The sequence below is a fragment of the Gymnodraco acuticeps genome, unplaced genomic scaffold, assembly GCF_902827175.1.
Source record: "Gymnodraco acuticeps unplaced genomic scaffold, fGymAcu1.1, whole genome shotgun sequence".
Taxonomy (NCBI): domain Eukaryota; kingdom Metazoa; phylum Chordata; class Actinopteri; order Perciformes; family Bathydraconidae; genus Gymnodraco; species Gymnodraco acuticeps.
The window spans coordinates 1,312,352-1,338,308 of NW_022990276.1; the positions used below are offsets into that span (position 1 = coordinate 1,312,352).

Here is a 25,957-nt window from a genome sequence, read left to right on the forward strand (position 1 = left end):
GGTGTACTTTGAGGGTTTTTGACTCTGCAGACCGTTCACATGCATAAAAAGCTACATAACACACAAGGGGACGGGTAATACATGGAAAAGCATGTCATGGGACCTTTGATTGATGGTATCAACTTTTTTATTTTCCTTTTCAAAACTAAATTCATAAACGCAAATAAACAAAAACAAAAAAAGGCCATAAGATAAAAGCTGAATCTTACACAAGAAATGAAAGATTTGTCTATTCATGATGTCGAAACTTAGTTCAAACATTAATTATTTTATTTATTCATTCATACTGGTCCTTACATCCTTTTTAAATATGTTTTCTTTTACTTTAATTAGGTTTTATACCAGCCTGTCTGACACATTTTAAATCCAGACCTGCTGCAGAACGTCTCTCATAGGGTTATGTTTTTTATCGCACATTGTCTGATTGTATAATCACATGCGCCATTGCTAGAGTCTGTTGATATGCTGTCCAGATAAATGTTATCACATTTAGGGCCGCTTTGTCTTTATGTTGTGAAGTTCTTCTTCCTCTGAACGGCCTGTTGGACGAGAAGTGAAAAGAGGGAAGTGTCAAAGAGCTTTGATCAAGTGTATGTTAGAATGAGTGCTCTGATAATGTGGTTCTATAGTGGTTCCTTCAGATTAACTAAGTTACATATTTCTACAGAAACCTTTGAACATACATATAACATATCTTAAAACGTACCTTTAGCACAAAGAAGACGGCTGAGTCTATACACTCTCGTATATCGCTGAAGTGTTCTCATACACAGCCTCTTCTAGTTCTAGGAGGAAAGAAAAGTGTTAATACATCTTATTTTTAATACATATGTACAATTTGATCACATGATTACTAACCTTTAATATCAGATTGTGGTTCAGCTTTGTTGTTGTTTCTGATTGTGTTACTGCTTTGTTGTTGTTTTCTAAAAAGCAATGATAAAATACAGACATGCAAACAGATCCACTCAATTCAAACTGTTACATTTTATTACACAGACTGCAGTTTAGTTGTTTCAACTTACTTTGTGTTATAAACGTAGTACCCTCCACCGACAGCTCCAATGACGACTAAAACAGCGATTACTATTCCAGCGATGCAACCACCCGAACAGCCTGGTGGTGCTAAAATAAAACAGGAGATAAAACATGACTTTTACATCATTCTGTAAACGGGAACTGTCTCTTCATCTCATCATCCCTGTGGATAAAAGGCACAAATAAACACATACTGTAAGAGCAAACAAAAGCTCACAGGCACAGAGAATTTAAATAGATAAAATCATAAGCACTTCTACAGATTAGAACAACATGTTGATTGTTTGATTTGAGTTTAAGATTTTGAGAGATGTTCCTTAATTCTGGTTATACAGGTGCCGGTTTTATAATAATGATAATGATTTGTTGGAGCCCGCTAAGATGTGTTCCTTCTGATTTGAATGTACTCTTACTACTATCTCGCTACCTGTATATGTTACGGTCAGTTCATGGACCGCTGATGATTTTCTCTCGGTTATATCATTAATCGCTTCACAGTAGTAGTTCCCACTGTCAGATAATTCAGCGTAATCTTTATAAATCACAGCAGAATTGTGTATCACTGTCCCTTTCAGCGTCCAGGTGTAAATGGCAGGTGGTACAGATTAATTAGCAGGTTAATTTAAATGTGCCTCCAACATGAATCTGACTTGGACTTGTGATTTGATTTGACAAGATATTCACAATAGTGGGAATTTATCTCTTCAAGTTTAACAAAGGTTTTCTCTATCTTTTTTTAATTGTTTTTTTACATATTTTAAAGGGGACCTATCATGCAAAATGCACTTGTGTACGTCTTTTATACATGAATATGTGTCCCCGGTGTGTCAGGGAACTCACCAAGTGTCAGAAAACACAACCCTCTATCTTTTCCTCCGTACCCAAATCTCTAAAAACGGGGCTGCAACGGAGCTGATTATTATTTGAATTGTTCTGACGTCAGAAAAGGGGTTCTCCACCTATCAGGGGAATGAGAGACCGCTCGAAAGCTGTAGTACATATGCCAGGCCTGTAAGTGGCGCTGTTGTCTGCCACAAAAGCAGAATCAGCCCTTGCAAAAACAGGGCTGGAAAAGAGCAAATAGAGCGAAATGAGGCATGGCTAAAATGCATGATCTGTTTGGTATTTTGAAAAAAAAACTGGTATGGCCCTACAGTACAATATATGTTTCAAATATAGCATGATAGGTTCACTTTAAAGCAAGTTGATTTGAGTACACCTTTCTTACCACACCTATACTGTATGCATTAAACCTCTCAATGCAAACTTACCCAGTACAGAAATAACTGAAGGCTGAGACGTTCTAGTCGTCTCCTTTTCTACTAATTCCTTAAGGCCAAATATCTGTTTCTTTATCTCCTAAATCGTCCTTTATATTAAACGGCTAGACACGTTGTCTGTCTGCAGGGCACGAAGCATAGGACTTTATTGCTTTTTTATTTATTATAAAGACACATTATTTTGAGTAAATATTTTAACCAACACATATTATGCTAGTGGACACTATCTTCAACTATTTCCACTAACCGTCCTATTTCAAACTTACCCACAGAAACAACTGAAGGCTGAGACGTCTCATATCTCAGAGTGTTGTCGTTAAAGGCCTGACAGCTGTAGTTTCCTCTTTGGTTTTGCTGAACGTTCATCAGTTTGAGCTCTGGTCCATCAGACAGCAGGTCTCCATTCAGAAACCACTTAAACTGGGCAGGAGGTCCGGAGTCAGCTGAGCAGGACAGGCTGATGTCTGATCCTTCCTGATGGTGCTCTTTTGTCGGATATTTTGTCAAAATAGTATTTTCTGGGCCATCTGAATTTAGCAGCAACAAGTTAGTATTCACAACTGCATTGTTATACATATACAAGGATATTGTTTGTATTATTTAAAACCCATGCGTGAATAAAACTAAACAAGGTAAAACCCACTTAAATCAGACAATTATCTAAACTCTGATTGCACCTAGATTGGATTTGGTAAATATACTGAGCATGCAGGTTAGTAACTCACAGTAGATGGTGAGGTCTAGTGGAGCACTGTTTCCCTCACTGAAAAGATTGAACACATGACACCTGAATGGTCCCTGGTCGTAGCGGGTCACATTAACTATAGTTAAAGTGGATCCTCCATCAGTGATCTGAACTCTGTCACTTCCTGTAACCTCAGAGCTGCTGTTCAGCCAGAGGAAAGAGGGGAAAGATCCAGAGGAGGAGCAGGACAGACTGACGGAGCTGTTGAACTCCACCAGCCCTGTGCTGCTGGAGGTTACTGTTACATTGGAGACTGGTGCTGTGGGTGAAGCACAACACATATCATATATTTGCCACCAGCTCATAAAGGTACTGAAGAATAACACCCTGCAGTAGCTGGGAATCAATCCAGATATATAAAAATGCCTGGCTGCACATTGCCACTAGAGGAGATACTCTTTCGCTCAAGGACCAAAAACACTATTTTGGCATTATACAAACTGTTATGCACAACAGAGAGACATTCAGATGTTGTTAATATGTTGTCAACAAGAAGTAATTCTCCTCAACTTACATTTTCGTACAGAGACAGCTACAGTCTGAGATGTTTGAGTCATCAGAGTTTTGTTGTTGAAGGCCTGACAGCTGTAGTTCCCACTCTGACTCATATGAACGTTCATCAGACTGAGATCTGATCCAGTATCAGACATCAGGTCTCCGTTCAGAAACCACTGAACAAAGGCAGGAGGTCCAGAGTCAGCTGAGCACGTCAGGATGATGTCTGATCCTTCGTCATAGTATTCTTGTGACGGAGATATTATCAGATTTATATTTTCTGGCCCGACTGTGGAGGAAAACAAAAAAATATATGGTTACCCATAAATTATAGGGAGTAAACGGCAGCAAAGAAAAACATCACACATAAGATCTGGGCAATATATTGATACTCTACCGAAATCATGACATTACTGCTGTGTTGCAGTAAAGTGGTGGAATTGTCTTAATGATTTATAATAATAATAATAATGCATTTTATTTATATAGCGCTTTTCACAACTCAAATACGCTTTACAATATGAGGGAGGGTGGACAAATAAGGACAGGCAAACAAGTAAGTATAGTAAAATAAAAAGGCAGTCAAGAGGAAGTTGATTGAGAGGGGGGGGGGGCTTATGGGTAGACGGAGTTGAAAAGATGTGTTTTGAGGCGGGACTGAAAGACTGTGAGGGACTCAGAGTCACTTAGAGTCACTCAGTCATTTATGTTTGTACTCACCAAGTCATTTTATCTACATTACTTAATTGATTAAATATCTCATTGTGTAAATATTTTTTGAAAGCACCATATGTCACCCGTAGATTATTATATTAATATCTATATTGAGATATTTTATAAACATCCATATCTCCCAACCATACTACAGATAAATAATGTTTTTTGTTGACTTATTACTTATTGACACCAGAAATGTTATTTCTTATAAAACTATTACATTTCACATACAGTATGAATAAAACAAAACAAAACAATTTAAAAGAAATATGCCTCCAAATGTGGCATAATTAATGTTAATATTGAGGGAAAGGGTACTCATGATGACATGAACCCTGACTCAATATAAATACTTTTTTAATTGTCTGGGATTTGAAGGAAAAATAAAGGTTAGTAACTCACAGATGATGAGTAGGTTTAGTGGATCACTGGTTCCCTCACTGACAAGATTCGTCACCTGACAGCTGAATGGTCCCTGGTCGTAGCGCGTCACATTATTTATAGTTAAAGTGGATCCTCCATCAGTGATCTGAACTCTGTCACTTCCTGTAACCTCAGAGCTGCTGTTCAGCCAGAGGAAAGAGAGAGGGGATCCAGAGGAGGAGCAGGACAGACTGACGGAGCTGAACTCCACCTGCTCTGTGCTGCTGGGGGTTACTGTTACATTGGAGACTGGCTCTGTGGGTGAAACACAAGTCATATTTGCCACCACCTCATCAATTCATACAACACTAAACAAGATGCAACATTTGAAATGTTCTCTCACCTTTTATGTTCAGTATTGTGGTCCCTGACTGTGGTCGTTCTCCAGGTAGTAAAATGGTTACTGAGTATTCTCCACTGTCAGTTAGAGACAGGTTCCTGAGCTCCAGAGATCCAGTAGACATGATAAAAGTGACCCTGTCTTCATACTCTGGTGCAGGGAAGTTGTTAACATTCCAAGTAAATATATCTTTAGCACCAAATTTCCAGTTCACTGATTGAAATGGTGTTCCTGGAGTCAGTGTTGTGGTGAACATCACTTTCCCTCCCACAGCTGCATTCAGACCGTCTGGCAGCACACCAGCTCCTTCAGTTAAACCTGGAGAGAGACAGAGAGATGGACCCACTTTAGAAATCATTCACAACACAAATCTGCAGCAGAAAAAGTAATATTTGTGCTGGAAGCTCATAAACAGTTTATCTGGACGTGAAAAGACCATTTTAAGTTTTAAGTAATCTTCAAGTTACTAACCAGCTGAAGTAGTTGACATGTTTACATGGCATAAACCCCTCCCTTATGTGAAGAACATTACTTATCGCCGACATTTAGATTTAAACAACAGGGAAACAGCTTCCAACAGAGAGAGAAACTTACTGTCTGTCAATAATTATTGGTTTCTCTTTGATAAATAAAGGAACAAACACTTTAAATAGAAAGAGCTCACCTGAGATGACTCCCAGGATGATGAAGTGTATCACAGCTTTTTCCATGTTTTCCTGCAATAACATCAAACAACCTGAAAATGGGATCACAGTCCTTCAGCTTTGCTTTGCTTATTTCAGATAAGACAGAACAAGGCAGTACTTTGTGGGCGGGGTGTTCGTATAATTATGCCTCTAAAAGGTTTACCTTACCAGAACTGTTGTTGATCATTGACAGTGTACGCAACAAGCAATTTATAAATTATCCTTTTATAATTAATTGAAAAATGGCCTCTCATAAAAGAGCTGAGTTTTTATTACGTCAAACAGCATGTAGATACCATGGTGCTGTGGAGTCACACCAGCCATGATGCAAAGATTGACCAGGTGGCTTTTCTGCACTTTTATAAAGTTTTGTGATTGCATCTTGCACCATAAATGTTTAAAATGACACACACAAATGCTCACAATGGGAAAACAATACCAGTATCGCTGTTGGGTGTAACTTTTCATAAGATGCTTGTTGCGTACACTGTCAATGATCAACAACAGTTCTGGTAAGGTAAACCTTTTAGAGGCAGAATTATAGTAACACCCCGCCCACAAAGGGCTGCCTTGTTCTGTCTTATCTGAAATAAGCAAGACACTTCACCCCAAATTGCTCCTGTGGGGATTGTCCACAGTACTGAATGTATGTAAGTCGCTTTGGATAAAAGCGTCTAACAAATGACACGTAATGTAATAAGCAAAGCAAAGCTGAAGATCTGTGATCCCCTTTTTAGGTTGTTTGATGATAATGCAGGAAAACATCCTGGGAGTCATCTCAGGTGAGCTATTTCTATTTAGTTCTAGTAACGACCAGGGGCGGATCTACCGGGGTGGCAGCTGGGGTGGCAGCTGGGGTGGCAACTGCCACCCTAGAAAATAGTAGGGGTGCACCGAATGGGAAATTCTTGGCCGAAACCGATACCGAAAATAGGAAACAGTTGGCCGAAAACCGAATGCCGAAAGGCCGAAAATGATTAATAGAAATATATATATATAATGTATACATTTTTTACCAATGTTGTTCAGCTACCTGATTATGGAAATAGACATGATTATGGCAAAACTTAACTTAAATAATAATCACTATTATGGGTCCATAAAACATTTATTCAGCACTTTTGAATGCATACAGTACATTTATATATGTCATGTATTATTGCTAAAAAACATTATATCGCAGTCTTAGTGTCGCCAACTCGTTTCTAATATGCAAAGACAACAAATGCGTCTATGATGTATTTTCGATCAGACGAGATCTCTCTCCCCCGTCTGTGTGCGAGGGGGCGGGGCAGTTTACACACACGCAGCTGCTACATGCAGCGGAGCACACTGCGGAGATGGTGGAGAGAACGCGCTCCGAGGTGTGGTTAAACGTTACCCGTCTCGATGTGGAGAATACTTGTTACCATAAGTGCAATAAGAGTTTAGCATGTAAGCACGAGCAATTTGTCTAAACATTTAGCAAAAGTGCACCGCATGCAGACGGAGGAATGTACCGGGTTCGACCGTCTTTCTAGCAGCTCTGTAGCCCCATCCACGAGTAACGTTTCCACGTCAGGTGTTATGTATGCTAGCAGCAACACACGGAGTTAACTACATTATACAAACATGGGTTAATGATTAGAGGTAGGCTAACTGAGTTATTTAGTTTGTTAAAATTTCAGCTATTCTGTTTACAGTCTGTCATCAGATTATTTAATACGATTTGTTAAAGGCTCAGGGCAATCTCGATGACAAAGGTCAATGTTCCCCCCCCTGTGAGCCAGCCGCGAGCATGGTCGCCGCGTCTTTATTACGTCATCACAACAACACGTTAGGTTACCAACGTAAGTCTGTTCTGACATTCGGTGATATTTTTTCGGTGCTAAACCTTTCGGCCGAAAGCCGAAAGGGCCTTTTTAACCATTTTCGGCCGATAATTTTCGGTGGCCGAATATTCGGTGCATCACTAGAAAATAACCTTGCCACCCCAGCTGCCACCCCAGTTGGCGTCTTTGTATTGAAAGAAAAGTTGTAACTCATCGGACATTTATGAGAGAAAATCTCTAATGTCCGAGTGCAAGTGAATGCATGCGAGCAGGGTCGGCGTCATGGGGGGTCATTCGCGGGCCATGCCCCCCCAAATGAGTCACTGTGCCCCCCCAACGCAGGGTGGGCAAGCCTTATTGCCACTTTGCCGTTTTTTTTTTTTTAATCATATAAGTTTAAAACGTTTCCACCAAAAGTTTTTTGTGTGAAATACATCAGAAATAAAGAATACACATTTGTATTCTTTATTTATTCTTTATATGAAACACAGCCTGAGGTGTGCTCACTGCTGCTCTCTGATTGGTGTGTTGCTTGACCAATGACCCCGACTTTTGTTTTGTTATCATTACGTGGCTGTGTGTTTAGATGAAAGCCCAGTGGCGATCTGTCCATCTGTTACACTGATTATACAGTAAAGCCATCGAAAATAATATGATATACAGTACAGTACAAGTACATGGGTCTATGTGTTTCATTCAAGCTCGGCTCTCTGTGTGTGGCACGAGCGCATTTTGTCAGTGCGCGAGCGGTAACGTGGAATATTGTTGTTAGCATCTGGTTAGCTAGCTATGCTAACGGATATAAAGAGCTGTTTCTACACCAAGGTGGAGGAGAGTCCTCTCCTGTCAGACTGAGAGGATCTTATAACGTCAGCTCAGTGAGGTAAAGGACTCTCAGTGTTTAGATAGTTCACTTTAGTGTAAGTTATCTCAGTGGGTCTCAAACGGTTTGGTGACCATTTATGTAAACAAGTATTTGCGAGGAATAGGCTACCTTTATATGATCATTATAGTCATTAAAGAATAAGAGAATACATGAAAAACGGGTATGACCTACTATAGGACAATAACACAAGAATACCATTTAAAAGGGGAGTGATTTGTAAAATATCCATAAAGAAAAAGTAAATCTGTGTACAGTTCTGTTTCATATGGATGTTGAGAGATGTATCCATAGATCTCTTCATTTTGCTCTCAAAGTGCACCAGATTGATGCATTTAACTTCAATATTTTAAAAATAATCTTCCCGGGGGAGCTTGCCCCCAGACCCTCCTAGAGGAGGTTAGGTCCACACCCACCTAAAACATGTTCACATGGATAGGATACTAAATACATTTGCACACTTTTCATATGGTGGCCTATGTCCATATGTTTCTGTTTTGGTGGTCGTGCCACAACCGTGCATGTATGCACAGGTCATAGGTGCGCTATAAAATAGCACTACACCCCTGCAATGTGTGTGAAAGACAATAAACTTTACAGCATGTTTTTTTTAATTGAAGTTGCGTTGGTGTTTGTGTGTTGGTTGTTGACGGCAGTATGTGCCCCCCCTTGGTAAATGATTGCCCCCCCATTTGATTTGTTCTAGAGCCGACCCTGCATGCGAGTCTTGTATCCCCTCCCTGGCGCAAGCTTGGAAATATGATTGGCGGCGATTTCCTTTGAACGGAGGGACGGCGCAAAACGAGAAGCATTCGGACTCAAGTACACTGAAGGAATGAGGTATTTGCGGTTTACAATGACAGAGAAGAGACTGTCGGTTTGGCTGTACTCAGCATTGAATCAAAACGCACTAAAGCTTTGGATCTTAATAAGTTTGTGAGGCGTTTTGCTGATCAAGATGGTAATTGCCGCATTCAGCTGTTAGGCATGCCAACTTGATGCTCTGCTCACGGATGAGCATAAACAACTGTTAAGATGATGATCTTATGTGTGTATCTTATATATATTTTTGCTTTGTGAAAAAACAGTTTTAAGTCCTGAGAAAGTCAAATAAGACGTAAAACTACACTGCCCAGCCAAAAACAAGTAACCACTTTGATTTAACTAGGCCAGTAGGTAAGGACTTTCCACTGGATAATAACTGCAGCGATGTTTTAGCTGAATACACGTTTTTTGATGCAGTTAGTCACTTCTTTAATGTTTGTTCTTTCTGATGTAAAGTCAAGGTTGTAACTGTTTGCAATAAAGTCGTGGGGCGCTGAACTGTTCCTTTGAATCTTTTGAATTTTGATACATGATTATAATTACTTGCCTTTCAAATTTGAAGGAGGGTGAGCAAGCATCTTGAGGAACATTCATCATTAACTCCTCCAAAAAATATAGTTTATTCAATAATAAATGAATATGTGAATCATAAAAGTGATTGACAGCTGATAGGAATAATATGATTGTTAATATTATCATATTCATACAGACACACATCGATGAGACAGTTAATTAATGTACTTATTGCAGCAGTCTGCATAGATTTGGTACCCCTGCTGGTCTAAGAGTGAAACAAACTCATTCAGTTATTGTTCAGTTAAAATTCATTAAATCATGTCTGCCACCTTATATATTTATATGTAAGGCTTTACTGATGTGCCACAATAATGTCACCTATGTTATTGAGTTAAAATATTAATATTGTGACTTTCCAAGTTAACATTGATCGTAGGGCTGTGCGATTATGGCAAAAATCATAATCACGATTATTTGGGTCAATAATTGATATCACGATTATTTTGACGATTATTCATTGACCATTTATTGAACTTTAAAACAAATAATATTTTACCAATAAACAAGATCAACAAATATGTTGGAGCGCACTTCCAAAACCATACTAAACATATATTAATATGATAAATAAAAATAAATTAGACCAAAATAAATTAAATCCAATATGTTGCAGTGCACTATCACAACCTACTGAAAACTCCTTAACATATAGCCAACATTTTGGTAAAACATATTCAACATATTCCACTCAGTTAAACGTTGAAGGCTGGCCAACCGTCATGGTCCAGAAGTAACAGGAAATAAATGTTGAACTACAATTTAAGACCAAATAAAAATGTTTAGGCCACCATGGCAAATGCTGGTAGGACTGCTCATGTCATCTCTTAAAGATTGTTCGCAAGAAATACCAGCCTGTTTACATGGTCTAGTTTCAGAGATGAGCAGGTGACGATATTGCCACCTGTACTGAAGACCCTCAGCCACGCCCCGACACAGGGGTGACGCCGGCCAATCACAAAGCTTTGATGCGTTCAAGTGCATTATTCTGGCACAGGAAGATTATGTTACAGGACATTAACGATAAAACAGAATATTGTTGTTCTATTTTTAGACACATCTTGCGATCGACTGGTTGGGCACCCCTGGGCTAGACCATAGGTCTGTTGTGGTAGCAAAGTAGGCAGCTGAAGCCACATCTCTCTCAACTTCCCCACGGTATTTGTCATATAGCGCAGGCAGCGCAGACCTGCTGAAATAATACCGAGACGGCATCGCGTAACGCTTGTCCAACGTGTTGACAAGTTGCTTAAAGCCCTGGTTGCTAACAGTGCTAACTGGGCACATATCTTTAGCCATGTGGAATGTAATGGCAAAGTACTTTCAAATAGTGGAAATAGTTTTACCCTTCTTTTTAACGAGTTGCTGCTCTTGTTCTGACATCTTCGCTCGCGCTGAACACTCACAACACATGTCACTCCCACGTGGCCGAGTGGGCTTTTAGGGAGGGGCGAAAGCGCACCCAGCAAAATAATCGTATTTTGTCAATTATGCTGTTTTCATAATCGTCGCAAGCCATAATCGTAATCGCGATTAAAATACGATTAATTGCACAGCCCTAATTGATCGATATGACTGCGATTAAATCAGCATACTTCTGCCAGGGGATGTCACGCCTCAAAATCTTCTGCCACCCTCTTGCCACCCCATGAATATTTGTCTAGATCCGCCCCTGGTAACGACTAAATTCTGTATCCAAAAACAAATGGTGAAGGCTGTCCTTTTAGAGCCCCTCTCACCCCTCACAAAAGGAGGGAAATGGTTTAGTCCTCCCCGCACTAGTTGTGGTTAAGCCCCGCCTCCCAGCCGGTGCGTCTCAGCCGCTCTCACATGAATGCAGGAGGGAAAATAACCCTCTGCTTTCGGCTTTTAGCGCATTTAAAAACGTTTAGGATTGAATTATATAAATAAGGGCTATTCAAGTGTTCGTACTGGAAAGTCGATTTACCTAAAAATATTATAAGATTTACGGACCACTCTTTCCCAATGTAATTCAATGAGAATTTGCGCCTGGCGAACTTCCTCAAGGTTCAAGGTTCAAAGCTTTTATTAGTCATACGTGCATAGCTACAGTGTAGTTATCACGATGACAATCTTAGGTCACAGGCTTCTCCAACAGTGCAACACAATAAAACAGATAAACAGAAAAAAATAGTGCAAGTAAATACAAAAGGAAAGATTGTAAAAAAGTGAAATAGTGCAAGTGATTGGAATGATATATTAGATACATAATTTCTAAGTAGCAGCCAGATTAATGTTATGATGTTGTTTCAAGTTCAGGTGTTTAACAGTCTTATGGCCTGTGGGGTGAAACTGTCCCTGAGTCTTGTGGTTTTAGTCCGAATGCTGCGGTACCGCCTGCCAGACGGCAGCAGACAGAACAGTTTGTGGCTGGGGTGATGGGGGTCTTTTGTAATCCTGAGGCCTTTCTTCCTGAGGCGCTTGCTCTAAACGTAGATAATTTAAAGAAGAAGTAGTGTCAGCTAATGATTTTGCTAACAAGAAGACCCCTCATGTGGGGAATGAACTCCAATATCATCAGTTCCATAAGATACATTAGAGTGCGAAGTTAGACATTCTTCATCTTTTTTCAATAACTGCAAGATCAATCATATTATCCAAAGCATAACTTGCAAATATTTTTCAGCTTTCTAAAGTTTAAATTATTTAGCTTTTTGGCATATATGCCTTTTGATTTTGTGTGTGTTATTGTTTATGCAAATAAACATGACTTGTGAAGTCTTGTTCAGTTGACTGTTATTATGCAGTATAGTAAGCCCCTCTCAATGTAGTGGTTAGAAAACTAAGATGGTGTTTTTTTTCGTTTTGTCTAATGAAAGCTTTAGCGCAAGTTCAATAAGGAAGACCTAACACGAGTCACTCACACGTCACTCTATGGCTCCCTTCCCCCCTCATTAAATACGAGGGTGTCACCCCTCAGCAGCCAATCGCTGCACATGCTAAATTCCTTAAATGCCTGCTCTTCCTCCCTGTCAGTTGTCATTGCAGATGATCACACGCAATGGTAGTTGCAATACAATACTCCTTCTCGTGAGAAAAACCGTAAGAAACAACTAGCTCAAGATGTCCAACTCGGACAATTCGGAACACGAACCTTATCTGGAAGTCTCCGATCCCGGTTCGGCTCCCCACAGCGGCTTATCAACAGAGGCAGACTTCCTCATCGCCCGGCTCCTGCAGCAGGGCTTTCCCACAGCCCCAGGCCTCACTCTCTCTCAGCTGCGAGAGCTCTCGGACCAGGTCTCCAGCGTAGCTCCCCAGTCCGGGGCAGCAGCTCCAGTCAGCTCCCCAGAGAGCAGGACGAGGCCGCAGCCGCGGAGGTAAAAAAAGGGCAGGAAGTCGAGCCCTCCAGGATCCCGTCCCCCTCCAAAAATCCACCCCTTCTCAGGCTCGCCAGGCAGGGAGTGTCACACCCCTTATGGAGAGTAGCGCGGCCGGCTCCCTGCAATCCCTGGCTAGCTCCATGATAGCTATCGATGCTCGCCTCCAGGCTCTGGAAGACTCCGCCACACGAGCATCAACTTCCGTTGCACTCAGGTACTAGTTTTAACGAAAATGTTTGCACTCACCCTTACACAGGGTTGGGTTGTAACGGAATACATGTAACGGTGTTACGTAATCAGAAGAAAAAGGAAAAAAATCAGTATATTCAGCTGGTGTTACATTTGAAAAACGAGTAATCTGAGTGCAGTTACTTTCGTAAACCTGAAGTGAATACTTATTGGAATTATTGGTGGAAAGTTTCCTCACAATATGTAATATTCATTACCGGCAGAACCGTGTGCACAGCGCTGCAGCGTATCTGCGAGCGAGAGATGCAGCGTGTCCGTGAGGCCCCGCCCCGCACGCAGATGAGAGAGAGTTATCTTTCAAAACATATTGGAAGGTAGAAACGGAGATGTTTAGATAAAACGTGGAAGATAACGTTTATGTAGCATTTATTTATTGTCGAAATGACGACATTTATAACGGGATCAAATCTAACTGAATGGCCTGCTGCTGCCGAATGCATGGGGAAAGTAACTGGGAAAAGTTTTAAAAGTTATTACATCGTTTCAGATAATAAATAATAATGATAATGCATTCTATTTAGGGGCGCCTTTCAAAGCACCCAAGGACACCTTACAATGCATAAACTTTTCCAAGGAAAGGTTTTAAGACAGTACAAAGAATGCAGTCTGGGTGAGTTTTTCTTTTTATGTGCGGTGCAGATGAGAGAGCTGTGCAGAATGACACTAAAATGTTGTGTTTGTGCTCTTCATAAGCCATTAAAACAGTCAAATACGTGTCTCCCGTTCACCAAAACATACCCATCTGTTATGGAAAAGAAAGTATTCTAAGAAGAAAGAAAAGATAAAAAGAAGAGGAAAGAAGAAAAAGAAGAGGGAAGAAAAAGAAAAGATGAAAAGAAGAGGAAAAGAGAAGAAAGGAAGTATTCTAAAAGTAATCAGCCACCGGTACCGGCGGGATTGTGGTTAGTTTCTGATGCGCAGAATAAAAATCTGGCCCACCGCATATTTTTACAGGCCCACCCTAAAGTACATTTCTGCCTACGCTACTGGTCCGCACAGCAGCAACAACCAATCACATGAATCTCTTGCCCCCGACACACAAAGCAATAGCAATGTTAAAACGAAGTAAACTGGAAGAAAAAAAAAAGAAAAAAAAAGTCCCCAACAGGCGAAAACCTACCAGTTTCACCCACTGTCTCTGCCTCCTCCCTCCATGCCATGCGTTTGGAAGCTGTAACGCACGCCACCGTGTGGACGGGCCATCACAGTGGCTCTGCGCCAGAAACATAAATAAAAAAAACAAAAAAAACAAAAACATTCTGGAATATCACCCCTCCACTCCCATTAACATCCCTCAGCTAGCAGCTGCGCTATCTACTCACCCAGATTCCGTGTTTGATGACTATCTACTGTCAAGGCTCTCCCAAGGCTTCAGGGTAGGGGTCCTCCCATCTCCCACAGTGACTTTCGTAGCAAGAAACTTACAGTCAGCCGCTAAAGAACCCAACATAGTTTCCCAGCTCATCGACAAAGAACTTCTCAAAGGATATATAATCGGTCCTTTTAGCACCTCCCCCTTCTCAGTGTTCCGTTCAAATCCCATCGGAATAGCCACACGTAAATAAAAGGCTGATGTTCGATCTGTCCGCTCCCTGCTACGGCCCATTCTGCAGCGTCAATAGCATCATCCCTCCAGATCAGTTCTCCCTTCACCATGCCTCAGTGGATAATGCAATAAAGATGATCAAGTTCACAGGGCACGGAGCTCGGCTCTCCAAAGCGGACATTACCGATGCCTTCAAATCATCCCCATTCATCCGTCTCAGTGTAACTTGTTCGGTATTAAGTGGGAGTCCAAACTCTATCTTCGCCGTTCGCCTGACCTTCGGGTGCAGAAGCAGCCCCCGCATCTTCAATTCCTTCTCGGAAGCGCTCTATTGGATCCTGCCGAACATCGTCAGAATCCCCTCCGTCCTTCACCTACCGGACGACTTCCTCCCCATAGACCCGCCACAGGACAGCTCAGGGATCTCACTGGCCAAGCTTAAACACCGCTTCAGGAGTGAGGTGTCCCTCTCTCCAAAGAGAAAACGTTAGGTCCCGACACACGCTTAGAGTTCTTAGGCATCATCCTCGACTCCATAGACATGAAGGCGTCTCTCCCCTCCGACAAATTGCAGCGCATCCGGGACATCACCAAGTCATACTGCGAGCAACAAGTTATCACAAAACAACAGTTGCTCTCCCTTCTCGGACACCTCAACTTCGCTATGCACGTCATCCCCCAGGGGTGCTCGTTCATCTCCCGCCTCCTGGACGCAGCATCAGCGGTCGACAACCTCCATGACTGCGTTTTCTTAGACGAAGGCTGCCGCTCAGATCTTCGGTTCTGGTCCCTCCTGCTCGCCCACTGGAACGGAGTTACTTTCTTTTACGATGGCCTCGTGCGTTCCTCTGACTCAATGAGGTTCTTCACGGATGCCGCCCATCCATGGGTTTTGGGGGTTTCTTCCAGGGAGAGTGGTTCGCAGGGTCATGGCCCCGTCAATTTCTACCTCAAGCAAGTTCTCATTAAATCCGGCCTATCACCCATATCATACCCGGGGCATTCCTTCAGGATAGGTGCAGCCACCTCGGCTGCTAATCAAGGTCTCTCTACCTCATCCCTACAACAACTAGGACGGTGGTCCTCCTCCGCCTTCACAACCTTCATTCGTCCGGACATCAGCGCCGTACGGGCTTCCCAAAGATCTCTTAGACCCTAACTATGGTATCTATGCATATAACTGGTGGTGGCTCATAAACACATTCATAAGTATACATGTCTCACTAAGGTACCTGATATTCAAACTGCATTCCCGTCCTAGTCCGCGGGCCCCGCCCACAGGGAATAACGTCTCGTCTCATGCGCACCTACACGTAACGGGCTTCATCTCCTGGACACAGGTATCCAAATCCCAGGCCCTTGCTCAAATGTGTCAGTGTAAAATGTATATCCTGCAAAGTCAGGCGTGGACTCGGGCCACCGTACACTTCGGTGTCGGGGCTCCAGGCCACAGTACACTTCGGTGTCAGTTACAAAACAAAGGAAATAAAGAAGGAGGAAAAAGTAAAGAAGGAAAAGAAAAATATATATCCTGCGAAGTCAGGCGTGGACTCGGGCCACCGTACACTTCGGTGTCGGGGCTCGAGGCCACAGTACACTTCGGTGTCAGTTACAAAACAAAGGAAATAAAGAAAGAGGAAAAAGTAAAGAAGGAAAAGAAAAAGATATATCCTGCGAAGTCAGGCGTGGACTCGGGCAACCGTACACTTCGGTGTCGTGGCTTCGGGCCACCGTACACTTCGCTGTCAGTTACAAAACAAAGGCAAAAAAGAAGAGGAAAAGAGTAAAGAAGGAAAAGATAAAGATATATCCTGCGAAGTCAGGCGTGGCTGAAGGCCACCGTACACTTCGGTGTCAGTTACAAAACAAAGGAAGTAAAGAAAGAGTCAAGAAGGAAAATATATAGCCTGCGAAGTCAGGCGTGGCGGAAGGCCACCGTACACTTCGGTGTCGTAGCTTCGGGCTACCGTACACTTCGGTGTCGTGGACGTTGGGCCACCGTACACTTCGGTGTCAGTTACAAAACAAAACCGTTCGACCTTCGGGCGGCGTAGTCAAGCCCTGCTAGCCAGGCAGGCGACCCGCAGGTCGTTTTCAGATAAGACCAGCACTAATTTCGGCAGTCAGAGTCTCAGCATGACCCGTAAGCTCCGGCAGTGATTACGGCCATTAATAGGGGTGTAACGGTTCACATAAGTCACGGTTCGGTTCGGTTCGGTACAACAAGAAAAAGCAAAAAAAAGTCCCAAATGCATAATTCCAGGTTTGTTGTTATTTATGTTTGAACAGTAGTGCAAGTTTCAGTTTAAAAATAAGGAACTCTGACATTTTGAATAATTAACTGTATTAAACAGTTCAAAACAAACCACACACAGTACCACACACCCTCAGATGGCCATATTATCTATAATGGCTGATGTCAAACAAAAAGGTTTCATCAAGCTGTAAAACTAAAAAGAATGTCTTGAAAATCATAAATAATAAGAAAGTGTTTGAAGCCGTTGAAAAACATATGCCAAAAGCTTCCGTTATTTATTTTGGTCTCTCGGCTCTCATGTCTATTGGCTTCTTTAAAAACAGCGGGGATCAGCTGTTGAACTGCGGCTGTCTTTTGCCGGGATCCGGTGATTGGCAAATCTGGGTGATGCCTTCTGATGTGATTTAGCATGTTGGCGTGTGTTGCCATTAGCATACCGCACCGCTGTAGAACAACGCCGACACACCGTCCTCGTCCGATCCACCACTCGCACACTTGATCGTTATTGTAGTCCACAGGGAACCCGACATGTTCCCACACAGCTGATTTAAAAGAAGCAGGTGGGTTCTAGCTCCTGTGTGTTATCTGAAATCGCCATACACAACTTTTCTTCTTCTTGTATTTTGTTTTTTTTGTTGTGTTTCTTCTTGTTCATTTGTTGTTTAAGGGCGGCTGGCAAACAGCTTTTAGGCGCAATACCGCCCCCTGGATTATATATAGTGTAATGTATACTGCCCTGAAAGACTTTTTTTCCACTCGTAAAAAAAAGGTGTATTCGTCGTGTGATTGCATGTGCCGAACCGTGACGTCCGAACCGTGACGGTACGGGACGAATACGGATACCGTTACACCCCTAGGCCCAATGCCGCTTACATATGTTAATCTATTATCTTTCATTCCCAGATCACCAGTCACCCCACAAGGTAAGCAACTCAGTTCATCTCAGTATTTCATACTTCACTGGTTTTGGGGATTTCATCGGAGCGGTTCTTTCCCTCCTGAATGATTATCCTGCAAACCGGGGCCTAATCGCCAAACACCATTCCATTCTCCTGTTGTATTATCATGGCAATCATTTCATTCATATGATGTGTAAACAATAAATATGTAATTCTTACATCACGTCTCTCCGGTTTGAAATTAAAGCTTTAGCGCAAGTTCAATAAGGAAGACCTAACACGAGTCACTTACACGTCACTCTATGGCTCCCTTCCCCCCTCATTAAATACGAGGGCGTCACCCCTCAGCAGCCAATCGTGCACATGCTAAATTCCTTAAATGCCTGCTCTTCCTCCCTGTCAGTTGTCATTGCAGATGATCACACGCAACCCGCCTCCACCCCTCTCGCCTCCTGTCTCCTTCAGGACAAAGCTAAACCTTCCTCCTTCAGACCGGTCTCACCTACTCATCACCACCACCAGTGTCTAGACCCCGGGGATTTCATCGGAGCGGTTCTTTCCCTCCTGAATGATTATCCTGCAAACCGGGGCCTAATCGCCAAACACCATTACATTCTCCTGGTGTATTATCGTGGCAATCATTTCATTCATATGACGTGTAAACAATAAATATGTAATTCTTACATCATGTCTCTCCGGTTTGAAATACCGTGGGAATGATACATACTTAAATCAACATGAAGAATGTTCTCTTAAGCATGACACTCCAAGCAAACCTCACTTAACCATAGTCAATTAATTGTAAACTACAGTATGTTGAGGAAAGGGTTGAAATGTGCACAGATTATTATTACTTTTATTATAATTTAGTTCTACTTTAGTTAATTAGTGACTTCCCTAATAACCGCTTCAGATGCATGTGTACAGTTGTTGGCTCAGTAGTAATTTGTTAATACATTTTAAAAGGTGCATTAGAGACATGGATCAAGAGAGGAAGGGGCCCAGAGATAGCTTATGTATAGGGCCCGGAGTTTTGTGCTACGCCCCTGGGTGGAGGTATGCCCATTATTTAAAATGTGTCAGAAGAAAAGACAGGAATGTGACGGTAAGGTGCAAACTGTGTCCAGGCCAGAAGCTGTTATCCACTGCTGCAAACACAACATCAAACCTCTCCAAGCACCTGCAGAGGCAACATGCTAACACGAAGCTAGTAGCTAAAGACCCCCGATCCAGAGTGATGATGTTCAGTGAGTGCCGACTCCGAACAAGCAGCAAAATCTAGAATTTTCACCGTTATTACGTAACTTGTGTTATGTCTTCCTTATTGCAATAGTAATTGTGATATATGTGCACATGTAGGCCTAAGTTTTAAGTTTTGGCTATAGGCTGTTGCTGAGTAACGCAAAAGTAATGTAAAGAGTAATGTAACGAAGTAATTTAACTTTTTTTTAAAGTAATGAGTAATATGTAATACATTACTTTTTTTGAGTAATGACCCCATCACTGCTGTTGGGGCTGGTAACATCACAGTTTGATACGACTAAACATTTAGGGATTTAATTATAAATTAAGACATGTGTTCAAAATGTCAAATTCAGAAAGCATTGTACTCCAGGCCATTCTTTTTAAAATGTAGGATAGCATATTTCAGGTAAATTGGGGAATGTCCAAAGGCCTTTTAAAATCAAGTATACACAACCATGGTTTAACCACTATTCATGTGGTGGCCGACAGGTACAAACACACTACCATGATAACAATACAAAACAAAAGCTCATCATATTAAGCTAAAATAATATCTTGCAATGTTAGACATACAGTACATTCAAGGTTAAGATCTTTCTATGTCATTATGTTTGACAAAATAATGAGCTATGCTTTGTGAAAAATATCCTAAAACTTCAATTGTTGCACATAAAGTAGACACCTTGAGAAATTTGAAAATGTATCATGTTGTATTTATAAATCGATTACAAGAACGCCATCACAAAAATGTATAATTTCAAAATGTTTCCAATGTAGCTGAGTTTAGGTATTTTTGGACGTTGTAGGGTCTATGGCAATGTCTGACTTTGATTAGGACTAAGATATTAAAAAACTGTTGCTATAAACTTAACATTTGAAGATCTTCTGATTTATCTTCTGGCCCTACTGTGTGGTTGAATTTGTTATGGTCAAATATCTAAACTTAAATGTCACAAATAAGAAAATGACTTCAGTGATCTATTGACTTTGTCTCTAGTGCTACCAGCTACCAGCTAAAGATTGGAATTATAAATTGCAACAAAATTAGGTTAAAATGTTATTCTGACATATTATCTGTTCCCACTGTTCTTTAACTGAATTCATGGACTCAAATTCCCTCTCAATTCCTTTTCAATACAACATTCTTAGTACAAATAAACATTAAAAAACACATACAAACAAAAACATAAAACGTCATTACAGCTGAATCTAACACAGGAAACTAAACATTTGTCTATTCATGATGTCACACCTTATTTCAAACATTCACACATTTAATTATTCATTCATACTGGTCCTTACATCCTTTTAAAAACAATTTAATTAGGTTTCATACCAGCCTGTCTGACATATTTACAATGGAAAATGGAAATGTTTCTCTGTTGTAGTCGACTGATCCACCACTCGATGTCACTGTTGTTATGTTGCATTAGTTGTAAGGTTGCAGAGTTCTCAACATTAACTTACCATAATGCTTTAAGATAAGGTTAGTTTATTTATATAGCACATTTCAGACACGAAGGCGATTCAAAGTGCTTTACAAAAACTGAAATCAATTATAAAACTAAATATATTGACCAAAAAGACAAATCATAAAAGAGATAGACATTAGTTAAACAGAGAAATTGTAAATACACATAATGCTGTAAGGAGTGCTGAAGTGCAATATTAAATCATATTTAAATGACCTCGGGGAAAACAGCATAAGAAGCAAGGTTTTACGCCTTGATTTGAATGAACCCAGGTTTGGGGCGGACCTCAGATTCTCAGGACACGTCGTAGTTTCCAGAAATTGTGTTGTCTGTTTTTACAATGGCGTTAGCTATTTTAGCAGTTAGCCTCTCCACTCAACTTCATCAACAAAAATGCTTATCACTGATGAGGTAAAAAAGTTAAAACGTCATTTTCTGCAACAATGTTTTCGTTAGTCTGGACTTAACACCAGATATTAAACTAAACATAAACACGCTTAACCCTTGTGTTGTGTTCAAAAGCTGTTACCGTTTATGGTGTTCGCAGGTCAATTTTGACCCATGATTTATCTCATTCCAAAACACACACAAAAAATGACTATCATCCAATATTGTTTTAACTACATCATAACTAACTTATAATGCATTCATAACCCTACAATCCTGTTGTAATGTAATGTTATGGCCCAAAACACATCACACCACATATTGCACACGTGCATGTGTGTGTTCAGGTTCAAGTGTTAGTGTACATATTCTTTGAGAAAGGTCGAGTTCCCGTGGGGGGAGGGGGGCAGAGGGAGGGGAGACCAGGTGCATGTTGCGAACAATTATTGTTACAGTGGATGAAGGAGGTGGGGGAGGGGTGTCTAAAGTCAAAGATGAATATTGATTGGGCCAAATTTGACCTCGAGTCACCCAAAACAATTCTGCTGGGTCTCCCCAGACCCCAACACCAAATTATACACTTTTAGACCTTCAGACTTGGCAAAAATGGTCAAAATCTGTTTTGTAGTGTTTATATAGCTGTTGTGGAGGATATCATGAAGCCTTGTTCCGATACAAAAAAACTAGAGCGTAGTTATTATATAATTTGAACTTGAAACGGGTCACGGGAGACCCGAGCACAACATATGGGTTAACTATCAAACTAGTTTCACTGCGTTGTTTAGTTTACATTTAAGAGGTGAAATTCATGGTATTACTGCACTGTAAATGTAGTGTTTGCTGACACATTAGAAAAAGCATTTAAAATAATAATGTGATAACATTTCAGGGCTGCTTTATCTTTATGTTGTGAAGCTCTTCTTCCTCTGAACGGCCTGTTGGACGAGAAGTGAAAAGAGGGAAGTGTCAAAGAGCTTTGATCAAGTGTATGTTAGAATGAGTGCTCTGATAATGTGGTTCTATAGTGGTTCCTTCAGATTAACTAAGTTAAATATTTCTACAGAAACCTTTGAACATACATATAACATATCTTAAAACGTACCTTTAGCACAAAGAAGACGGCTGAGTCTATACACTCTCGTATATCGCTGAAGTGTTCTCATACACAGCCTCTTCTAGTTCTAGGAGGAAAGAAAAGTGTTAATACATCTTATTTTTAATACATATGTACAATTTCATCACATGATTACTAACCTTTAATATCAGATTGTGGTTCAGCTTTGTTGTTGTTTCTGATTGTGTTACTGCTTTGTTGTTGTTTTCTAAAAAGCAATGATAAAATACAGACATGCAAACAGATCCACTCAATTCAAACTGTTACTTTTTATTACACAGACTGCAGTTTAGATGTTTCAACTTACTTTGTGTTATAAACGTAGTACCCTCCACCGACACATAACACAAACGAGTCATAACTAAAGGGCTTAGGAACATCTGGAGAATATATAATAAGAGCAGGCCCTTTGATGAACATCAACCTTTTGTAGGTTGAGTAAAAGAGGTTGTTAAACACAATGTCTACACCATTCCAGCTCCACATTTTCTGTCTGATATCTTCCAATGTGCTGATCCTGAATCTTCCTCCTGCCTGGTTTTTGAGTCAAGCTTTTGGGTCTAAACTTGGAGATACTGAGCCATCACCTTTCCCATACTTGTAATTGAGTATTACTATGAAAATAGGTTTATGTTATATACTTAAGATCTTTTCCACTTACTTTTTGTAACAAAGGAAGTAGCACACAATAGCAGCTACAACACCGAGGACGACTAAAACTCCGATTACTATTCCAGCGATGCAACCACCCGAACAGCCTGATTGGACTTGAATAAAACAGGAGAAAAGAACATGATTTTAACATCATTCTGTAAACAGGAACTGTCTCATTATCTCAAAATGCCTGTGGATAAAAAGCATATCACATTTCTCCCAATAGGATATTTAATAGCCAGTTATAAAAACCTATAACATGATTCTGTTAAGAGTTGTTTATGTTGTTTAAAATGCATTTAAAATTACCATAAGCCCTCAAGTCCAGGCTTATTTTCTTCTACAGTTCCTGTTCTATCGATGGCATTAAAAGAAAAGGTATAAAAGCACATAAACACAGTTAAAGCGCATTAGCAGAGTGAAAAGACAACAAAAATAGACCCTAAATACATCAGAAAAGCACATGCACAAGCACGGACAAACCTTACCGCAACGACAATTAGAAAAGGAAAACACACAACAACAATTAAAATAAGGAGAGCATGTCTGATTGTTTGAGTTGATGTTATGTTCCTTAGATCTTAAGGTACGTGCTGCCAGTTAGAAGAGTAGTTGTACTTTTACTGAAAGGTATTTTACAATCCCCTCTGCTAGTCCTTCTAGTTAACAAGATTTTATTTTGTTTAATAAAAAAGCAGCGTTCAGTTATTATGCTCCAAATATCTGGAACAAACTCCCAGAAACCTGCAGGTCCGCTGCAACTCTGACTACTTTCAAATCCAGGCTGAAGACTTTTCTTTTTGTCGCTGCTTTTATTTGAACTATTCATATCTTAGACTGCACTGTAACTTTTATCCATGTATTTTGTCTTTTAATGTTTATTTTATTATCTTTGCTTTTTAATGACTGATTTTAAATGCCATTTTCTTAATGTCTTTCGTTTTTTGTAAAGCACTTTGAATTGCCTTGTGTTGAAAGGTGCTATATAAATAAACTTGCCTTGCCTTAATGAATGTATTGAACGGAGAGGGGGCTATCATTTTTTTTAAAAACACATGTAAATTATCTGCAAATTGATCATGTTTTCTTAGTTTAAAATAATCAAAATTGATGACAGAAATTTGAGTTTTATTGCATTTTTTATGTTCGTACTGACTTTAATATGCTCCTACCTGGCCCTGGCTCTGGCTCATGTGTTACGGTCAGTTCATGGACCGCTGATGATTTTCTCCCGGTTATATCATTCCACGCTTCACAGTAGTAGTTGCCACTGTCAGATAATTCAGTGTTGTTTTTATAAAACACAGCAGAAGTGTGTATCTCTGTCCCATTCAGCGTCCAGGTGTAATTGGCAGTTGGTACAGATGCAGCCCAGCAGGTTAATTTAAATGTGCCTCCCACATGTATCTGACTTGGACCTGTGATTTGAACTGTTTCTGGTCCATCTGGAAAACAGATATTTGGAAGTATTTATTGTTCAAGTGGACTCAATAATCTGAACGTATCATTGTGAACAGTAGAGTTATAGTTTGTTACCTACAGTTAACTATCATGGAGTAGTTTGCTTCCTCGCTGCTGAGGGGGTTGCTGATATTACAGGAATAATCTCCTGTGTCGTCTTTACTCAGACTGCTAAAAGACAGCTCTCTGCTGTTGTCGGTGAGGGTCATGTTTACAGTCGGAGTCAGATCTAAGCCTCCCTTTCTCCACTCTCTGGTAAAGACAGAGCCAGCAGCGTCACAGATTAATCTGAAAGAGTTCCCCTCAATCGGCAGGTTTGATGGAGATGTGACAGAAGCGCCGGATACTTTCTCTGTTGGGCAAAAGATCACGTGAAGATATAAAAGCAGGAACAAAAGAAGTTGATTTAATGCCTGAGTTAATAAATATAAAAGGAACAGTTCCTCTTTATAAAATGCAAACATTGTTCTACTTCCCCCTGAATATATACGTAACATGCTGAGTGTCTGACTGCCAACAGTCTTTTTTAAATGCATTGTTTTGGACAACCTATCGCTCAGAAATATCATATACTCTATAACTATACTATATATACAACTATATTCTTAGGAAGATAGTTTGTCAGTTTCCACACTGACTAACAGAAAACGGCTTCATTATTTGCAGGATTTATTTTACAACTGAATCAAAACATTGGGAGTTAAAGGAATCAAATGTTATATTAAACTGCTAGACACTTGGTCTGTCTGAAGGGCACGAAGCACCTTTAACCAACACAGATTATGCTAGTGGACACTACTCTACTGTATCTTCAACTTTTTCCTTTAACCGTCCTATTTCAAACTTACCCAGTACAGAAACAACTGAAGGCTGAGACGTTTCATATCTCAGAGTCTTGTTGTTAAAGGCCTGACAGCTGTAGTAGCCACTCTGACTGATCTGAACGTTCATCAGACTGAGATCTGATCCAGTATCAGACAGCTGGGCTCCATTCAGAAACCACTTAAATACAGCAGAAGGTCTGGAGTCAGCTGAGCAGTTCATGCTGATGTCTGACCCGTTCTCATAATATTTTTGTGGCTGAGATATTGTCAAATGCGTTTTTTCTGGACCATCTATGTGGCATACGGGGAGTAAAGAAATGCATTAAATTAATGCTGGCAGCTTAAATACAATGTTACGTGACCACTTAGCTCAGTGTGAAGCCTCATGAAACCATCAACTTTAAAGCAATGTGCAGAATAACATGTATGCACATACTGTATGAGTAACTCACAGTAGATGGTGAGGTTTAGTGGATCACTGGTGCCATTACTGACAGGATTGAACACCTGACACCTGAAGGGTCCCTGGTCGTAGCGGGTCACATTAATTATAGTTAAAGTGGAGTTTCCATCAGTGATCTGAACTCTGTCACTTCCTGTAACCTCAGAGCTGCTGTTCAGCCAGAGCAAAGAGAGAGAGGATCCAGAGGAGGAGCAGGACAGACTGACAGAGCTGAACTCCACCAGCT

General features: G+C 40.7%; 1 protein-coding gene and 1 long non-coding RNA gene across 2 annotated transcripts in view; both read right to left on the reverse strand.

Annotated features, from left to right (window-relative positions):
• Window positions 1-1,021: 1,021 nt before the first annotated feature.
• Window positions 1,022-25,957, reverse strand: part of LOC117549565 (carcinoembryonic antigen-related cell adhesion molecule 5-like) — a 44,561-nt gene continuing 19,625 nt past the window's right edge. Inside the window, exons 6-12 of the mRNA XM_034221583.1 lie at window positions 25,380-25,559; window positions 5,042-5,356; window positions 4,678-4,953; window positions 3,578-3,847; window positions 3,044-3,322; window positions 2,585-2,845; window positions 1,022-1,125 (exon numbers count right to left, since the gene is read on the reverse strand). Coding sequence (XP_034077474.1) covers window positions 1,022-1,125; window positions 2,585-2,845; window positions 3,044-3,322; window positions 3,578-3,847; window positions 4,678-4,953; window positions 5,042-5,356; window positions 25,380-25,559 — 1,685 coding nt within the window. The remainder of the gene's footprint in view (window positions 1,126-2,584; window positions 2,846-3,043; window positions 3,323-3,577; window positions 3,848-4,677; window positions 4,954-5,041; window positions 5,357-25,379; window positions 25,560-25,957) is intronic.
• LOC117549570 lies at window positions 22,024-22,531 on the reverse strand. The gene is made up of 3 exons (XR_004569502.1): window positions 22,470-22,531; window positions 22,318-22,396; window positions 22,024-22,150 (listed from the first exon to the last, which is right to left on the reverse strand). It is a non-coding gene; the product is annotated as an uncharacterized LOC117549570 (long non-coding RNA).